Consider the following 17946-nt stretch of genomic DNA (forward strand, 5'->3'; position numbering starts at 1 on the left):
ATCTCAGGGCTGTTTGTGTGGACTGGGCGGCCGAAGGTTGAGGAGGAAAAGAGCTTTGGCTGTTGCTTACCTAGGTATGCTGTTGTCCTGGGGGGAGGGGGGAAGGGGCAATGTGTGCTGGAAAGGACAACTGAGCGACGTTCTCAGTGAGATGAGATCTCGAGACTGGATTACTCGAGGCCGGATATAGCGGTAAACACAATCGAGTACTCGTGTCGTTGGAGTGACAATATGCAAGCAAGTCAGTACTCAAAGCTGTCGCGATAAAACATGAGCGCGTTGGTTGGCTGTGGCTTCGTGTCTGCCCAATCCGCTGTGTGCCGAGTACCGTGTGGTCCAGATCGTGTTGGAAGACCAGGTCCAAGAAGGGCAAAGTGATTTTCCAGACAGGGTGCCACTTTGCTTGGCCCGGACCGGCAGGTGGTCCCTTGTCCGCTGTGACCTGCTCGTGGCTGCCGACGAAGTATAAGAAACATGCCAATGTGACCATTGCTGGTCTGCTGACCGTCCAAATCCTCCATTCAGTAGCAGATATTGGCTGCCTTGCGAGAAAAGCCAAGGTTGCCGTGTTGTTCATTTCGGGGAACTTTGTCAACGGACCGTTGCTCGGGGCGGGGATGACATGCCTCAGACAAAGCTGGGGTGCATATGCCACGCGTCGGAGGTTTGCCGTTTGACTTCAATGGTTTCTCGAGCTGTACCCTGTGTTGTATTGCCAACGAGATTATTTCTTATTATGCCATTTCATCGACTAGGAATGTGTAGTGCGTAATTGAAAGAGGGCAATTTCGAGCCGAACGAGCTGCGGTTGATTGCCAAGATCTGCAAATGTGCCCTGGCTGCTGTGCTGTCTGGCTGTGCAGCACGCACACACTCACTGTACAGTGCTGTGAGGAGGGAGCCTCGGCTCCGAGTCGAGATCAGCTCATCTAACTTAAAATGGTTTGGCGAAGCTGAAGCTCCCGCCGCGCTACGGTAGTCTCTAGTCCGTGGCCCTGTAGCTCGCCCGAAAGTCAATGAGACATGGTTTAGCCAGTTGTCTGCATGCAGCTCTCCTGCATTCCTTAGCAAACCACACGACCATCTGCTTGTTCCTGAAACCTTCTCTTGACACCGCAGTCCTCGTCTTTTAAGTCCCCGGTCCCCCCGCCACGCAGCTCATCAGAACTGCGGGTCAGGGGTCGTCATCGGGCTTGTCCTACTGTCTGTCGCTTTTACATGGTTCCGTTCCTAAACCTGGGCAGGCTGGATTCGAGGCATGGCTGTCAGACAAAGGCCACCACCACCGCCTCCATAGCACACACGCACCCGGTGTTCCGACTACCCTCCGCCCGGATATCCATCCCAACATCGACCTGACCTGCCACATTCCCCCTGCCTCCTATGCTAGCCGTGTCATGGCTAGCTACACCGGCAGCGGCAATGGCGGCCCTTCCTCCTCCTCGTCCGGCTATGCTCCCCACGCCCCGTCCAACCTTCGCCAGAACTATGCTCACTTCGGGGACCACGACCAGGACCCCGTAGGCGACTTCATGCGCTTCCTCAGGCGCCAGGCGCAGTCGCTGCATCGGTTTTGGAATGCGAGGGGGAAGAGGGCGACGCTGGCCTTCCTGCTCGACGTGGCCCACCAGCTGCGCAGGAATCTAACATTCCGTCGCCTTTCCAGTTTCCCACACCTCATGGTCATGATATGGGCCGTGGTATTACTTTGGGGAGAGCGATGGATATTCCACACAAAGGTCGAGAGCTGTCACTGGAGTAATTGGGAGAAATGGGTAATGATGTCCCTGCCCTACTCCTCTGGGGCGCCGTATTACACAGACACCGGAAGCTGACCAACACGTACCGTCTCTGTAGCCGTCAGATGCCACGCCTCACCACCTGATCTTCGTCGCCGACCCCCAACTGATCGATCCGCACTCTTACCCCGGGCGACCTTGGCCGATCAGTTCGTTGACTGTCACCGTCACCGACAACTACATGCGCCGGTCGTACCGCCAGCTGCAAGAGCAGCTACACCCTGACACGGTCTTCTTTCTGGGCGACCTGTTCGACGGAGGCAGAGAGTGGCGGACATTCCACGGCGATTCCCAAGACCCAAGCTGGAACCACCGACCCAAGGGGGAAGTAGGCTACGCGAAAAAGTGGAAGAAAAAGTACGGAGAAGACTTCTGGTTGAAGGAATATGCGAGGTTCATTGGGCTGTTCGTCAACCCTTGGGATCTCGGCGGAAAAGAAGCAGGGCGAGGCCAAAGAGGGAGAAGGCTGATTGCCAGTCTACCTGGCAACCATGATCTCGGGTTTGGCTCCGAGGTCAAGGTCCCTGTGAGAAATCGCTTCGAGGCGTATTTCGGGGACGTGAACAGGGTGGACGTCATCGCGAACCACACCTTTGTGTCGATAGACGCGGTTTCCCTGAGCGCCCGCTCCTCGGACGACAGGAACCAAGGCGATCTGAGCAGCATCTACAAGCCAACAGAGGATTTCCTGAACAAGGCGCAACTATCGAAACGGAAAGCAGTTGAGCGAGAGCTACGACGACTTCGCGGAGAGGTTGGGGAAGTGCCACAGGAGCACAAGATCGAAGACGCGCTTTCGGCAGAATTCAACCACATCCCGACGCTGAATCCAGGCGAGGGCAAGGCGGAACTGCCAACGATACTGCTTTCGCATGTGCCGCTATACCGGCCGCCAGGGACGCAGTGTGGACCTATGCGAGAACACTGGCCGCCAGCGAACCCAGCGGACCCAGGGGCCAGAGACGATAGGAATGCGATTTCAGTCTCTAGGGGCTACCAGTACCAGAATGTGCTTAACGAAGGCGACTCGATAGACGTGGTCAACAAGATCGGCAACATTATTCACGCGTTTTCCGGCGATGACCACGACTACTGCGAGTTGAGGCATGCGGACAATCAGGCGAATGTGAAGGAGATCACAGTCAAGAGCACGAGCATGGCCATGGGCGTCCCAACGCCGGGTTTTGTCATGGTCAGCATGTACAACCCCATCGATGCGGAAGGGAAGCCACTCTCAGGTGACCAGGAGCACACGCTGCAGACGCATCTGTGCCTGCTGCCCAGCCAGCTGTCTACCTACGCGCGATACGGCGGCTTCGCTTTCGTCTGCGCCGTAGCACTGACCATACGGGCGTTTCTCGTGCCCATTCTGAACCTACAGCCATTTGCGCTCGACCCGAGCGCGCCAGGAAGCAAGTCCCGGTCCGCGCTGCCCATGTTCAAGGCGAAGCTGGACGACCACGATCCGGAGCAGGCCCAGTCCGGGTACTCCGGGTACCGGAATGGGTCCTCTGCGTCGTCGTTCAACTCGGCCGCGCCGCACCGGTCCGCGACGCGCGATAGGAGCGCGTCCTTCACGCCCGGAGTCAGGGCGAACGGCCTCGTGGCGCAGGCCCGCAACGCATCGCCGAAGCGGACGCCGGGCGGGGGCGGAAACGCCAAGGGCCTCGCGAGGCACAGCTCCAACAGGGAGAAGAACGGGGGCCGTTGGGGCGGCTGGGGCCACGGGCCGAAGATAGAGATCGACATTGGCGAGGACGACGAGTACTACTACGACGCGGGCAAGTCACGCTGGAAGGCGACGAGTTCGAGGAGGAGGGGTAGCAGGAACACGCTGGTGATAGCGTGGAGGGAATTATGGACCACGGCGTGGAGAGTATTGTGGATGGTTGGGGGGTTCTGGCTGTGGTTGGCTTATAAGGGATGATGGGATTAGGAGTTGTTGTTCTTATTAATGGGCCTGGGAGATGTATACCCGTCTCACAATTCAGTGTATAAACCAGCTGTGATTATTATTGCATATGAGCGAAATCCATGTGTAATTGCCCCCTATATCATGATCAAGCGGAGGTCATTGGGTCCGGCCCATGGAGTGTTGAGCTGAGCACCGCTTCACGGCATAGTATGGGCCGTTTGGGCGGTCTAGGGAGCAAACGGTGGACCCAAATAGGAGACCGGTCTAAATTTAGAGGAAAGAAGACGCCGCACGCATCCTTTCCTGTTTGAAATGATATTTAACAAGAGAAAGAGAATGCATATGTTCCCAATAAAGCATGTTAGACAGTGGTGCCAACACATTGAACACGAAACAATATTCATTGTTGATCGCGTTGAACCACCCCCCTCGGATTCCCCCCCCCCACCTGGCCCGCTCAAACCCTTCTTTTTGGGGCCGCCCCTTATCTGTCGCCGATAAGCGGGCCACCAGACAGCTTGCCAAGCCTTTGAATGGGGCAAGGCTTTCAAGGTTGCCCGGATGAGGCGATCCTCCCCCTTCCAACTTCGACCTGTGACCAAACATCGGGCAAGCGGGCTAGCACTCCTCTGCCCGCATCGTGACCCGTCACCTCCTCTCGCATATCCTCTCTGGTGGTCTCGGCGAACCTCTCCCCTACCTCGAAACGATCCCATCCTCCAGAGGCGCCATGTTGCCTGGCTCGGTGCGGCGCGTAGCCGCAACGGCGCCACACTCGCCGATTCTGTCATCCATCGGCTCAGCTATCCCACGAGCGACCGTCGCCAACATCACCCTGACATGCAGACCTCTCCAACAGAGACGCTACTCGTCATCGAAACCATCGCGAGACAACGACTCGGGAGACTTGCCCGTCAACCAGTCCGTCCAGCCATCTACCGTATCCAAGACCGCCGGGGCAAAATCTTCCGGTGATAAGAGGAAACGGAAAGCGAAGGAGAGCTCGGAGGAACAACAGCTCCCAAGGGTCCCTAGCACGCAAAGTATACCCAACGAATGTATGCGCAGCTAAATCACCGGCAATCGCTATCATGTGCACTATGCTAACCTGTGCCACGCAGCCCTCGCCCTATCCTCGTTCTTCTCTCTCCACAGGCCTATCTCGGTGACACACAGCCTACCCCGAATCGTAACCGACGATGCCTTCGCAGCGATATTCACACAGCGCGCGAGAGCGGCGAAGCCCTCCGAGGTCATGTCCACCATCTCGCGCACCGTTCAAGGCCTCGAACAGCCCATGGCAAGCCTTTCCGTCGAGAGCGACGCCAACACCCCCCACGAGACTGAGGCCGGAATCCAGAAGCTCGACATGATGCAAGGAGAGGGCGCCGAGGCAGCCGTCTCCGTGCAAATAAACTCGATGTCCGGCAACTTCTTGCCCTTCCGCCCTCCACCTCTACCGCAACCGCACTCCGCGACCAGCACAACCGAGGCTGCTGCAGGGAAGGCCGGGTCGGACGCTGCCCTCGCCGCGGCGGACGCGGACCAGCAGATGCAGACGCGGGTGTACAGGGCCGTCTTCACGATCGAGGAGTCGACGGATGCACACGGCGACGTCAAGATCCTGGCGCACAGCCCGGAGCTCATCGAGGAGCCGCAGCAGCAGCAGGGCTCGAAGGCGGCCCCAGAGCCGCGGACGTTCCTGGAGCGCATGGCGCAGCGGCAGATGCGCTACGAGGCCATCAGCGTCAAGAGGCAGAGGAAGCTCAAGATGAAGAAGAAGAAGTACAAGAAGCTGCAGAAGAGGCTCAGGCACGAGAAGAGGAAGCACGACAGGTAGAAAGAGGAAGACAGAGAGAGAGCACGTGTGAGCTGGTCGGGAGCTCTCAGGCTAGCTGGGGTGGGCATCTGATCTCGGTGTGTGTGTGCACGTTACGGCGTCGTCTGCTGCTCTTTCTTTCTTGGTACAGGCCGTGGGTGCTGCATTAGAGGCCGTTCACGGCGATGTCATCGGCAGCTTTTAGAGAGGGCTTCTATAATCATCTCCCTCTTCGATTACAGAGTTCATACTACCACTCCATCACGACCTTGTGCCTTTGCCTGCGGGCTTGTGTGACGCTCCAAGGGCATCGCTTTTGTGCATTCTTGAGCGGTGTATCGATAGGCTGTACAATTATAGCTCACAGAGGCTCCAGACGCTTGGGCAGGAAATATCCAGCACTCACTCCGCCGTAGGATAGCATACGTCAGGGTGATCTTGTACGGAACTGCCAAGCATGGACTCAACTTAGATAATGGCATGGCATCTCGGTAACAATATCTCGTTCGCTTCCTGCGTATAAGTCAGTCACATAGCTCAGGTGACTTAGACTATTCATCGCAGGCCTGTTTTTTGACGTTTCTTGTTGGCACGTACTAAGCAAATGTTCTTGTCGTCGTTTCATCGTCTCAACACCATCATAGTTTCTCTAACTATGACCAGTTGGCATCCAGCTGTGGCTAGATGCTCGCGGATGCCAGATCACTGTTGCAACTTCTTTAATTTCCCACTTTCGATTACCGGTAGTTCGAGACAGCTCGAGGCACCGTGTTTAAATTTCTAATCTTTCAAAGGCGGGATGATCTGCTGTTTGTATAGATGAATCACCCATCCCGTGGAGCAATCCATGCGATCCTACCATCTGAGGCATAGACTTGTGCTGGTTTTCCCGGCCCTTCATGAAGCCGCGAGGTTCTTCAGAGCTGTTGTAGTTGTGGAATTGAAGATATTCAATGACAGTCAGCGAATTCTTCATGCGGGTAGTGGCTCACAGCTGGTCCAAGATATGCGGTGAATGGGATCTCGGCGAGAGTGAGCATTTACAGATCTCATATCTTCCGTCGCCGACCATGAGACACATTTTTAGCAAATAAGGCTTGTTGAAGGACAAGAAATGCGATTCAATTTAGAAAGGGAGCTTCCAGATTATGGGACAGTGGTCATAGGTTGGCCGAGCAACCGAACTTGGAATTGATGTCGAAGTTGAAAAGACCGGCCGCGCCGGCGACCGATCGTGGCCGGTCCGGACCCGAGGACCCTGCCGGCCGGCCCCACATCCTGGCGTGACCCACTAAAAACTTCGAGTGCCTGCCAGAAAAAAGTTCAAGCTCTCAGTAGCTTCTGATGTTCGCGCTCCCGTACGAATTCGCCTGTCGCATTTCGGATCACTCGAGATCTCCGGCGCACATTCGACCTCGTTCAAGATGTCGCGCAAGCAAGTGTAAGTTTTAAGTCCGTCCAACAGATATGCTTTTGTTACTGATCCCAAAATTTCCTGCAGAGACTCGAGAATCCCGGCTCTCATCCGCAACGGAGTCCAGGAAAAGAAGAGGAGTTTCTTTGTGGTTGTCGGTGACCATTCCAAAGATACGATCGTCCGCCTGCACTATATCCTCTCCCAAGTCGACGTCAAGCAGAACAAGTCGGTGCTATGGGCCTACAAGAATAAGCTGCTCGACTTCACCAGCCACCGAAAGAAGCGCGAGGCAAAGATCAAGAAGGAAATCAAACGAGGCACACGAGAAGCAAACTCCGAGGACCCCTTCGAACTTTTTGTTTCGCTCCACAACATCCGATATGTCTACTACAAGGAGACAGAGAAGGTCCTCGGTAACACATACGGCATGTGTATCCTCCAGGATTTCGAGGCCGTGACGCCAAATATCCTTGCGCGAACGATCGAGACGGTCGAGGGAGGCGGGCTGGTGGTGCTGCTACTCAAGGGAATGAACAGCCTGAAGAGCCTCTACACATTGTCTATGGACGTCCACTCGCGATACCGAACCGAAGCCTACGACGATGTTGTCGCCAGATTCAACGAGCGGTTCATATTGTCGCTCGGGAGCTGCGACTCGTGCCTGGTGATTGACGACGAGTTCAACGTGTTGCCCATATCGGGAGGGAAAGATGTCAAGGCGCTTCCGCCCCCAGACTTGGATCAGCCCAAGACCGCAACCCAAGAGGAGCTGGATAATCTCAAGGAGAGCCTGGAGGACACCAAACCCGTTGGGTCACTGGTGAAGCTTGCGAAGACGGTGGACCAGGCCAAGGCCCTGTTGACGTTCTGCGACGCCATCTCGGAGAAGACCTTGAGGAATACTGTCACCCTGACCGCTGCGAGAGGAAGAGGTAAATCTGCGGCAATGGGTGTGGCTGTCGCATCAGCTGTCGCGTATGGTTACAGCAATATCTTCGTCACATCGCCTTCTCCTGAAAACCTGAAGACGTTCTTCGAGTTCATCTTCAAAGGATTCGATGCCTTGGGTTACGTCGACCATCTTGATTACTCTATCATTCAGGCCACCTCGCCGGAGCTGAACAAGGCCATCGTCAGAGTCAACATTCACCGGGACCACAGACAAACGATCCAGTACATAAGACCACAGGATGCGCATGTGCTTGGACAGGCTGAACTGGTCGTCATAGACGAAGCTGCTGCCATCCCATTACCACTCGTGAGGAAGCTGATGGGGCCGTACCTTGTCTTTATGGCATCTACAATCAATGGTTACGAGGGAACCGGGCGCTCTCTGTCGCTGAAGCTGATTAAGCAGCTAAGAGAGCAGTCAAGACCAGGCGCGTCCGTCAGCGGAGAGGGCGAGGTTGCAGACAGATCAACGGGCAGGGCCGCCAAGAATCAGGAGTCCTCCCACCTCGGTGGCAGGACACTGCGAGAGATTACTTTGTCAGAGCCAATCCGTTACGCACAAGGAGATTCTGTGGAAAGGTGGCTGAACAGGCTTCTCTGCCTGGACGCAACACTGCCAAAAGCAAAGCTCAGCCAGGGCTGCCCGGACCCAGCGCAGTGTGAGCTGTTGCACGTCAATCGCGATACCCTCTTCAGCTTCCATCCCGTGCCGGAGAAGTTCCTGCAGCAGATGGTCTCACTTTACGTTTCGAGTCATTACAAGAACAGTCCTGACGACCTCCAGCTCATGAGCGACGCACCTTCCCACGAACTGTACGTATTGGTGCCGCCTGGGGCAACAGAAGGGAGTCGTCTCCCGGAACCGCTTTGTGTCATTCAAGTGGCTCTTGAGGGCAAGATCAGCCGGCAAAGTGTGATCAACTCTCTGAGCAGAGGACGGAGACCCGATGGTGACTTGATACCATGGCTGGTCAGCCAGCAGTACCAGGATGACGAGTTTGCTTCCTTGTCCGGGGCCAGAGTTGTCCGGATTGCAACAAACCCAGATTACGCCTCAATGGGATACGGATCAAAAGCGCTGCAACTTTTGACCGACTACTATGAGGGCAGGTTTACGAACCTCGCGGAGGATGCGGATGTAGCAGTTGAGGAGACGATAACCAGGGTGACGGACGCAGAGCTTGCAGATGCGAACCTGCTGGATGACAACATCAAGATCAGGGACCAGAGCAAAATGCCCCCACTGTTTTCGGTTCTCTCTCAACGCAGGCCGGTAGAACTCGACTATGTCGGTGTAAGTTACGGACTGACGCAGCCCCTGCACAAGTTCTGGAAACGGTCGTCGTTCGCACCGGTCTATCTGAGACAAACGGCCAACTCGTTGACGGGCGAGCACACGACCGTCATGATCAGGCCGCTGGAGAGGAGCGGCGACAGGAGCTGGCTTGGTGCCTTCTCCCGTGATTTCCACCGCCGATTCATGGAGCTGCTCTCCTACCAATTCAGGACGTTCCCCTCGGTCTTGGCTCTGAGCATTGACGAGAGCGCCAACGCTGGAGCAGCACTTGACGACGTCGAGCCCCGCCCATTAACCAAGGCAGAGCTCGATGAGCGCTTCACTCCCCACGATCTGAAGCGTCTGGAGTCGTACGCGAACAACATGTTGGACTACCACGTCATCCTCGATCTCATCCCAAGAATAGCAGAACTCTACTTCTCGGGACGTATCAAGAACGCAGTCAAATTGTCGGGTATCCAGCAGTCGATCCTCCTCTCGGTCGGTCTTCAGCGCAAGGATATGGATGCTGTTGCGGAAGAACACGGAAGCCTCCAATCGTCGCAGTTGCTCGCCATGTTCATCAAGATCCTGCGCAAGATCACGACACATTTCAGCAGCGTTGTTTCAGGGGCGTACGATGCCGAGATGCCCCGGACGGACATTGGCGTCAGCCGCGAAAACGCGACTGGCGTGCATGACGACGAGATTGTCGACAGCAAGTTCCAACCTTTGGAGAAGGCTCTGGAGGAGGAGCTTGACGAGGAGGGAGATGAGGCCCTGAAGGAGGTCAGGAGGAAGCAGAGAGAGCTGATTGACTCTCTGCCTCTTGATCAGTAAGTGCACTGAAAAGCCCCCGGAGTATGTCGTAGAGGACATCTATTAATCATTGCGTGCTAGATACCAAATCGAGGGCAACGAAGAAGTGTGGAAAGACGCCGAGGAGCAGGTCAAGAAGGGCAAGGGAAGCAATGTGGTCAGCGTCAAGAGCAGCAAGCAGAAGAGGAAGGCTGGCCAGACCGCGGAGGAGGTCTATAATGAGGCTTTCGGTGAAAAGAAGCACAAGAAGCACAAGAAACCCAAGAAATAATGGCGTGCGAGCCGCAGTGATCAATGTTGGGGGCTTTCTGAGGTCTGCATTGATGGTTGGTTGGGTCGGCGTTTGTGGAAAGGGAAAAGACCATAAGACCATGGAAGCTAAGACTAGCCACAGTATTACTTCTTGTACGATGTTTGTGTATCCACCGCAGAGCCTCCTCGCCTCGAACGCATCTGCAGATCCTCAGCCCTGTGATGTGGTTCTTGAGAAGAAAATACCCGCAGGCTACCCTTGTCACCGGCGGGGGAGCTCTAGGCTCGGGAATTAAGCTGGTTCCTTCCTGCTGCCCCTAAGCTCATTTCGCCTAGCCAAGCTTTATCGCTTGGCTTGTCGGGGTGATAGCGCGACCTTCGGGCAGCCACTAACACGAGCTTTGCCAGTGCGCGCAAGGAAGGAACGAGGGAGCGCAAGGGAGGGCGATCACTGATTGATTAGGGAGCTCCACGCCATTCTTTTTCCCCATGGGCGAGTGTTCTCGACCCTTCGCTTCACGACTCATTGCGTCCCTTCTCTCGTCCGGATCTGCATAACAGCTCTGCTTTTGGGCTGCTGTTGGTCTGTCGAACTGTCATTCGTTTCTGGGGAGTCAATTGGTCTTTGCGTCCGATCTTTGGTTGCAAAGAAGACCTCCCGTACCCGTGTAATTGACTTTCGGATCCGCGCCACGATGTTGACGCGCCCCAAGCTCCTCGCCGCGGCATCACTGCTCCTCGGAGCCGCGTCCGCCCGCCCGCCACTCGTCACACCGGTCCTGGACGCCCGAGCTCCAGCAGCTACAGACCCATGGGTCAGCGTCGACACGTCCGGCGTGCCCGTGACGGTGACGCCCGTGGTCACCGTCGTGGACGGGGCAACGACCACGATATCAGCTGCTCCCAACGACCTAACTGCGACTGTGGTGACGAGGACGGATCATGCTGAGATCACCACCAGCACTGGCACCGCGCCTCCTGAGCCCACGGCCACGAACAAAGATGGGACGGGCTCGTTCCTGGTGTGCAATAATTCCGATGGGATCAATGCCCCGTTCTGCCAGCCGTCGCACAACAGCTCGCTCTACCCCGGCACGACGTATTATGGTATGCGAACCTCCAGATTCTCTTCACATGACATGTGCAGCCATCTAATTCAACCTTACTGCAGTTACTTGGGACACGTCCGTCTTCAACTCCACCAACACCACCGTGATCTTGGAGGGCTCTTACAACAATGCTACGACCGGCGAAGTTGCGTCGCAGGCATTCTCCTCGGACAAAATTACGGCCGGTTGGTCATACTACGCTTGGGCAGTAGACAGCAAGCTGCTGCAGGGCAAGAGGGCCGTCAACATCACGCTGTTCCTCAATGCGCTCGACGCCGACCAGAACACGACCGCGAAGTCATACACGGGGCCCATGGTGCTCGTGACGAAGCCGCCGACGTACCACCAGGCGCCGCCCAAGATGCCAACCGGCGCGGCGCTCTACATTGGCCTGCCAACGGTCCTGGGCTTCTGCGTGATCATGATCTTCGGCGTGTGCCTCTGGAACAGGCAGGCGCGCAAGATATCTATCGGAAACATCATGTCGCGGAGCAGGCACGGCTACGGCACCGCCAAGGCCGGGCGAGGAGGTTGGGCCGCCGGGACAGGAAGGGCGACAACATCCGCCTGATGCATCATCTCCCCGAAGACCAGCACTACCGCGACGAGCCGCGACACCAGCCCGGCAGCCGGGGCGGCGGCGGCGATGGCTGGGGCCAGCAGCACGTCTATCGCCGTCAGGAGAACAATAACGAGTTCCTCGGCCACGCCAGGCGAGACAGTGATGCACTGGGCAGCTTGGCTGGGACGCCGACGAGTGCGAATTTCCCTGTGACGCAACCACCACCACCACAGGGAGGGAATGCCTTCAGGGAAGAGTTGGAGAGGCAGCGACGAGAGAGGTCTTAGGACGGGAGCCCTTAGGATTATGACGTGCTATATGCGAGGCAGTAGATGCAAACCCGGCTGGTTTGGGCTGGAAGTGGAAAAACAGAACACAAAACACGCGTGCACTTAATAAGTGTTGATGACTATTGTCCAAATGCAATAATCTTTAATCAGTGGCAAATTTGCCCGGCGAGGTAGGCCGCAGGCCAAAAGCCGACCGCAATGAGGATGCAGCAGACTTGATCAACAGTTTCAACTCTCATCTTGGCCGAGTCCAAGTTTACAAAAGGTACATGTGTTTACACCCCTTTGCACCCTCAGCTCCTGCAGAGCTCTAGCCTGGGGCCGTTGCCTCGGGAAAGGGTATGCCTAGCTTGAGCACCGGCTAAATAGATATCTTAGAGATTTGGGGGCCTTTCTGACTCTATGTTGTGAAGTCTTTTCTCGGTTGTTAGAACGTGAACTCCGTCCCCCTAGTCTCCCACCCTTGCTAACCACCCCGCCCCTCATGTTTTCTTTTTACACTTCTGTCTTGCATATATTCATCGGCGCCGTTCAATACAAGGATGGACGTGCAAGATGCGCAGATTGTTGTCAACTGATGAGGAGAGGTTGTAGCCGTTTCGAGTAGTAAATTCCTCACAAACGGCCGGAGTGAAGGCCGTTCTTGCGACCTATGAGGTGGTCAGCGCTGTCCACGCCAGTCTCAGCACATGCAATGATGACATGGCGCGTCTTCCAACTACCTTGTGTCTGCAGCCTGTGCAGCCTAGGCAGCCTAGGCAGCCTTGCAGTATATCAATCCGGCAGAGCACGTACGACTCTTGTGAGAGAAACTGAATGCTGGCATTGGAGAGGGGCCAGTACTCCTCCTCCTTTCTGGTCACAATGCCTCCCGACTCTGCTCGACAGTCAGGTGTGAGCGCGGAGCTTGGGAGGACATCGCCTGGCGTACCCGAGGACGCTCTGAAATCCTGGCATCAACAGTACAACGCGCAAGACGGCGGCTCCCTCAGGTCTGAACACACTATCATCAGAGCTGTCAAGTCTGACGTGCTCGACAACGAGCGGGTTGAGGCCGAAGTGCAGCAACTCATCCCAGCAGCAGATGTTGCCGGCGGATTTTGCGCAAAATGCCGGCATCTTCTGGAAAACTGGCCGATGCTGATGTTTCCAGATATCAGAGATCACGCCGTTGGCAGATACTTCCACATTAATGAACTCGAGGCAGCCGCGCGCCTGGGGTGTAGGTTCTGCGCGCTGCTCCTGTCAAGGCTGGAACATGACCACCTCCTAGACGTGTTCCAGAAGATAGAGGTTCGACTTCGCGATGTTGGCGACAGTGCGACTGCTTCATTGTCAATATCGGAGCATGAAGAGTTTGCACGATACAATATGCAGATCCTCTGGTTGAACTTTCCGGGGAAAATCGCAAGCCATATCAGCGAGCCTTCTGCGACCAATGTCATGTTCTGTTCATGTATCTTGCCGCCATCAGGTGAGCCGGCATGGTCTTATCCCTTCCATACACCTCAACTTGCATGCTGATGTTGTGTGTAGTTAAGCTGTGGGAGCATCCTGTCGACGATCCTTTCGAGATAGCTAGAATGTGGTTGGCAAGGTGTTCCGAGTCGCATGAATGCTGCCGCAGCAAAAGGCAGCTTCGGCCGCCATCCAGGCTGATCTCCATCGGCCATGGCGTCGTGAAACTGGTAGTCACGGCTAGCTTACCCGCGCCTCCTCGGTATGCTACCTTGAGTTACTGTTGGGGCAGCGAACCGTTCACCATGCTGACCCAAGACAACATGGCTCTGTTCCTGGATCGCATCCCGCTGGGTGAACTGCCACGGACCTTTCTTGACGCCATCGACGCTTCACGCCGACTTGGAATAGACTACGTCTGGATCGACGCTCCATGTATCATACAGAAAGAAGAAAACAACAGCGATTGGGAGAATGAAGCAGGCCTCATGTCGGCGGTTTACGGCGGCACGTTCGTCAACCTCGCCGCGTCTACTGCAACCAGCGTCCAAGAGAGATTTATGCACAGCACGAGGCCAAAACACTACAACGGGGGCTTTATTGCCCGAGTCACATCAAACGACTACTGCAGAGTCCAAAACTTCCACAGCTACGATCCTGATGACGGATCGATTACTGAGACCCACTTGGCCACGAGAGCATGGGCTCTCCAAGAAAGGCTCCTGTCGCCTCGTACGATCTACCTTGGCAAGACTGGCCTGTTCTGGGAATGTCGCACTCACATCAGCTCGGAGTTCCTACCGGACGGGTTCGGGTTCCCAGGCTTAAGTGGCGAGAACTCGGTCGTTGCGGAGGATGTACCTTGGAACTGGAGGAAAATCGTCGAGCAGTACTCCAAGGCCAAATTAACGTACGGCTCAGATCGGCTTCCAGCGCTGTCTGGAATAGCTGCTCGTCAGCAGCGAGTGGCCGGCGACCAGTATTTGGCAGGCATGTGGAAAGAATCACTCATCACGCAGCTCTCGTGGGAGGCCCTCCACAAAAAGAGCCGTAGGCCTGAATGGCGGGCGCCGACTTGGTCATGGGCTTCGATAGACGGTGATGTAGGGCACTTCGAATCGGAGGATTGTAACGAGTACGTCCGAGTGGTGGATGCCTGGACAAGACCCTCCGGGCCAGATCCTTACGGCGCAGTCGTCGACAGAGAGCTCACTTTGTCTTGCGCTCACCTCATCCGTGCTAAAATCAACAGAGATGAGAATGTGGGAGTACACAACGAAGGCCCAGAACACAGGGGGTCTGAACCAGAAGGCGTCCCTGTCACATTCGACTGTCTAGAGGAAGTATCAGATCTAAGTGAAGGCCCTTTTTACATCCTGCCGGTCATCGAAGGCGATACGGAGTCGATTGAAGTTTATCTAGATGGGGAGATACTTCAATCGAAACGTATAATTCAGGGTCTCCTCCTCCAGCCTTCCAGCAACACCAGCGGTCCCAAACACTTACGGAGGATCGGCAGCTTTCATGTCTGCAGCCGAATGGACGAATCCAGGGAGACAGGTCTGTACCAAGACTTTATGATGTCTTGAGGCAAGATTCTTCAATCAAAGCGACCGAACTTGCTAAGATTGTGCCCGCCTCTGAGGACCGGGATGGGCGCCTTGTTATCATCATCAAGTGATGCACTGGGCCGTGGACAGCTGAAGAAGTCTCGCAACTCGGTATTAGGCAAGCTCGATAAAGGATGCCTTGATCTATGCAGACACATTCTAGGCCTTCGACATCTAGTCTCAGTTCTCAGAGTATAGGCTCTGAAAACCGCCAAATACTCAACGTTTATTAAGTAGGCTTTTGAAACCGTTCAGCTGTGACCCAAAAGAAAGCTTCTGGTGTTGGCGATAGGTGTCAGCGTATTGTAATTGACTGCCTGAGAATTCACTTGCATGCTCTCTATGTAGCCCTGCTCCAGTGACCGCAGACGAAAGGATGCAGTCGTTCCAAAGGAGGTCAAGTTGTCAGACTTGAATCTTTAAAAAGTGGAGTGGATAGAAACGTCAATCACGCTCTGGGGCTTCAAGTCAGGAGAATCGTCCAGCCTAGGACTCGAACCTAGATCTCTGCTGCGTTTTCCGCACTCGCCGGCAGAATCGTAGCATTAGACCAGCTGAACTACTACTATCCTATGGTTTAGTGTATAAATAGGTAGTAGCCTCCTTAGTAGAAAGAAGTTTCGTTGAACGAGGTAGAACCGAGGTTCCTGCACGTCAGATAGGTTAAAAAGAGTGAGATATGAAAAACAACAGACAGAAGGAAATGGAAAACGGCTAATAGGGAAAGTAAAAAAAGCGAGAAATTCTAAGCCCATATATATGTCCTCTGGGCACCTCTGGGCTGAGACGGTCCTCACGTCGAAATGGCAACAAGGGCGCAATGTGACAGTGAAGAATGGTTGATTTACAACTAGGTTTGCCTAAGAAAAAGAAAGGAAAAGGAAGAATTACCGAAAGGGCAAATCAGAGTGGTTTTGGAGGCCAGTTGGGTTGGTAAGATAAGCCAACCAGACGGGCCCAGAGGGCCACTGCGCACGATCAACCCCACGGCCCTAACATGGGCCTTTTTCTGCAACGCACATGGGCCCTCTGAATTGCTTCCTCGTTTGCTCAGAGAGACCGTACCGATTTTCTCGATTGAGATGGACCAGCGCATTGGTTACAAGATAGTTTGGCGTCCGCCTGGTCCAGCCCGAAAGCCGGAACAGGGGTAGGTGCAGACACAGTCTCTGGGTCTGTGAGGTCTATCTAGATCTACACGAGATCTAGTATAATCTCCCTACATGTAGTAGGCATCCCTAGGGGATTAGGTTGTCTCTTGGTGGCAGACACATAGCTCTGTCAACGAGGATGCTTTGACAAAAGAAATATCGAAACTTACTGTGCAGTGTAGAATTCACATGACCCCGCGTTGCGCGGGCGGGCAACTGCACCTGAAGCGGACCAGCGAAGTCGGGTCGACTCCCGATCCGAGAAAACCCCGACGTATATCATCGGCAGCGCAGCCGAAGTGTGCCACGAGTCCTTATAAAAGGCGTCACAAACGTCACGCATTTTTACCATATCCACTAATTTTATCTTTAAACACAATCAGTAACAATCAGTGAGTTACGCCTTGACCTAGTTCCCGTCAATTGAGCATTTCGGTCACGCGATATGATTGCTGATCCTCGTCCCTACAGTGTCTAACCTTGTCCCTCTCACCGTTGTCAAGGGCGCTGGCCACGAGTTCATCCCCCTTCCCCAGGGGGAGAACGCGACTGTTGCCGATTTTCACTCGTATGTTGAAATTCTTGACTGGACCAGTGTGTCATCATCTAAACTTCTGCAGAATCCGAACAAAGACCACCGACTCTCCGAGTTACTTCACCTCCGGGTTCTATAAGATCACCGCCGGGCCTGCTCGACCCGCTTATTATACTTTTGAGGAGACCAAGTATGTTTTAAGTGGTCAGATCGATATCTTGGTATGTACCCATCTGTCCTTCGATGATAATCGCATTATCTGACTCCGTACCGTTTCGTAGGATGAAGCTACTGGCATTACTCACCATCTCGTGCCCGGAGACTTTGCTTTCTTCCATGTCGGATCAAAGGTGAAGGTACGTCACGCCTGCATCGTCTGTCATGATCGAAATACTGGATCATCCATCTCATCTTGTACCGCGGAGTACCGTGGCTGTCCACTGTCAGTCCGGCAGCCGGGCACGCATGTTTTCATCATAGAAGCAGTTACATCCAAGTACTTTCTGGCTGTCTTCACTAACGAATACTTTATAGTTCTCGACCAAGTCCAATGGTTTTGCCTTCTATGCTGTCACTCGACCTGTCAAAACTCCTCACCCCAATCTTCAAGGCCGAGAGGAGGAAGCGAAAGCCAGGTTGTAAAAGATCGCAGGCGACGACATGAGATACAGAACATCCATGTCAGAAGCAAATCGTTAGAGAGCATTAGCTTCAATCAGTTCAACTAGAGACATATTGGCGTATGAGAAGCCCGTTACGAGAGCTGTACGAACAGGACGAAAAGGGCTCCTCGAGTTCTTGCGCTAACATATGACCCCCTTCAGTGACACCCTCGGGGCTTTGCTTACAGGGCACTTCCGTCCAGGAGAGGCTGTAGAGGATAGTCTCGGGAGTGGTAAAAGTCAATGCAATCACGCATGTGCTTGCCATTCTTTTCGAAATTGAAAATTACCTCTGCCTTGCTTATACCTAGCTGAGGGTGT

General features: G+C 54.7%; 4 protein-coding genes across 4 annotated transcripts; all 4 read left to right on the forward strand.

The window, feature by feature from the left end:
• Positions 1-1397: 1397 nt before the first annotated feature.
• On the forward strand, positions 1398-5554 carry INS49_002915 (uncharacterized protein; the record flags this gene model as incomplete). The annotated part of the gene is made up of 4 exons (XM_043163716.1): positions 1398-1700; positions 1858-3604; positions 4473-4772; positions 4836-5554. The coding sequence occupies 4 exons, from the start codon at positions 1398-1400 to the stop codon at positions 5552-5554; spliced, it is 3069 nt and encodes a 1022-aa protein (XP_043032222.1).
• A 1403-nt stretch (positions 5555-6957) lies between these two features.
• INS49_002916 (uncharacterized protein) lies at positions 6958-10267 on the forward strand (the record flags this gene model as incomplete). Its single annotated transcript, XM_043163717.1, has 3 exons — positions 6958-6974; positions 7035-10013; positions 10078-10267. 3 exons carry the CDS (start codon positions 6958-6960, stop codon positions 10265-10267), a joined length of 3186 nt encoding a protein of 1061 aa, XP_043032223.1.
• Positions 10268-10943: 676 nt separating this feature from the next.
• Positions 10944-12206, forward strand: INS49_002917 (uncharacterized protein; the record flags this gene model as incomplete). The annotated part of the gene is made up of 3 exons (XM_043163718.1): positions 10944-11355; positions 11420-11887; positions 11947-12206. The coding sequence occupies 3 exons, from the start codon at positions 10944-10946 to the stop codon at positions 12204-12206; spliced, it is 1140 nt and encodes a 379-aa protein (XP_043032224.1).
• An 867-nt stretch (positions 12207-13073) lies between these two features.
• On the forward strand, positions 13074-17605 carry INS49_002918 (uncharacterized protein; the record flags this gene model as incomplete). The annotated part of the gene is made up of 7 exons (XM_043163719.1): positions 13074-13683; positions 13746-14577; positions 16332-16375; positions 16900-16996; positions 17049-17184; positions 17245-17319; positions 17498-17605. 7 exons carry the CDS (start codon positions 13074-13076, stop codon positions 17603-17605), a joined length of 1902 nt encoding a protein of 633 aa, XP_043032225.1.
• Positions 17606-17946: the final 341 nt, after the last annotated feature.

Source organism: Diaporthe citri (genome assembly GCF_014595645.1).
Source record: "Diaporthe citri strain NFHF-8-4 chromosome Unknown scaffold_1, whole genome shotgun sequence".
In the NCBI taxonomy this organism is placed as follows: domain Eukaryota; kingdom Fungi; phylum Ascomycota; class Sordariomycetes; order Diaporthales; family Diaporthaceae; genus Diaporthe; species Diaporthe citri.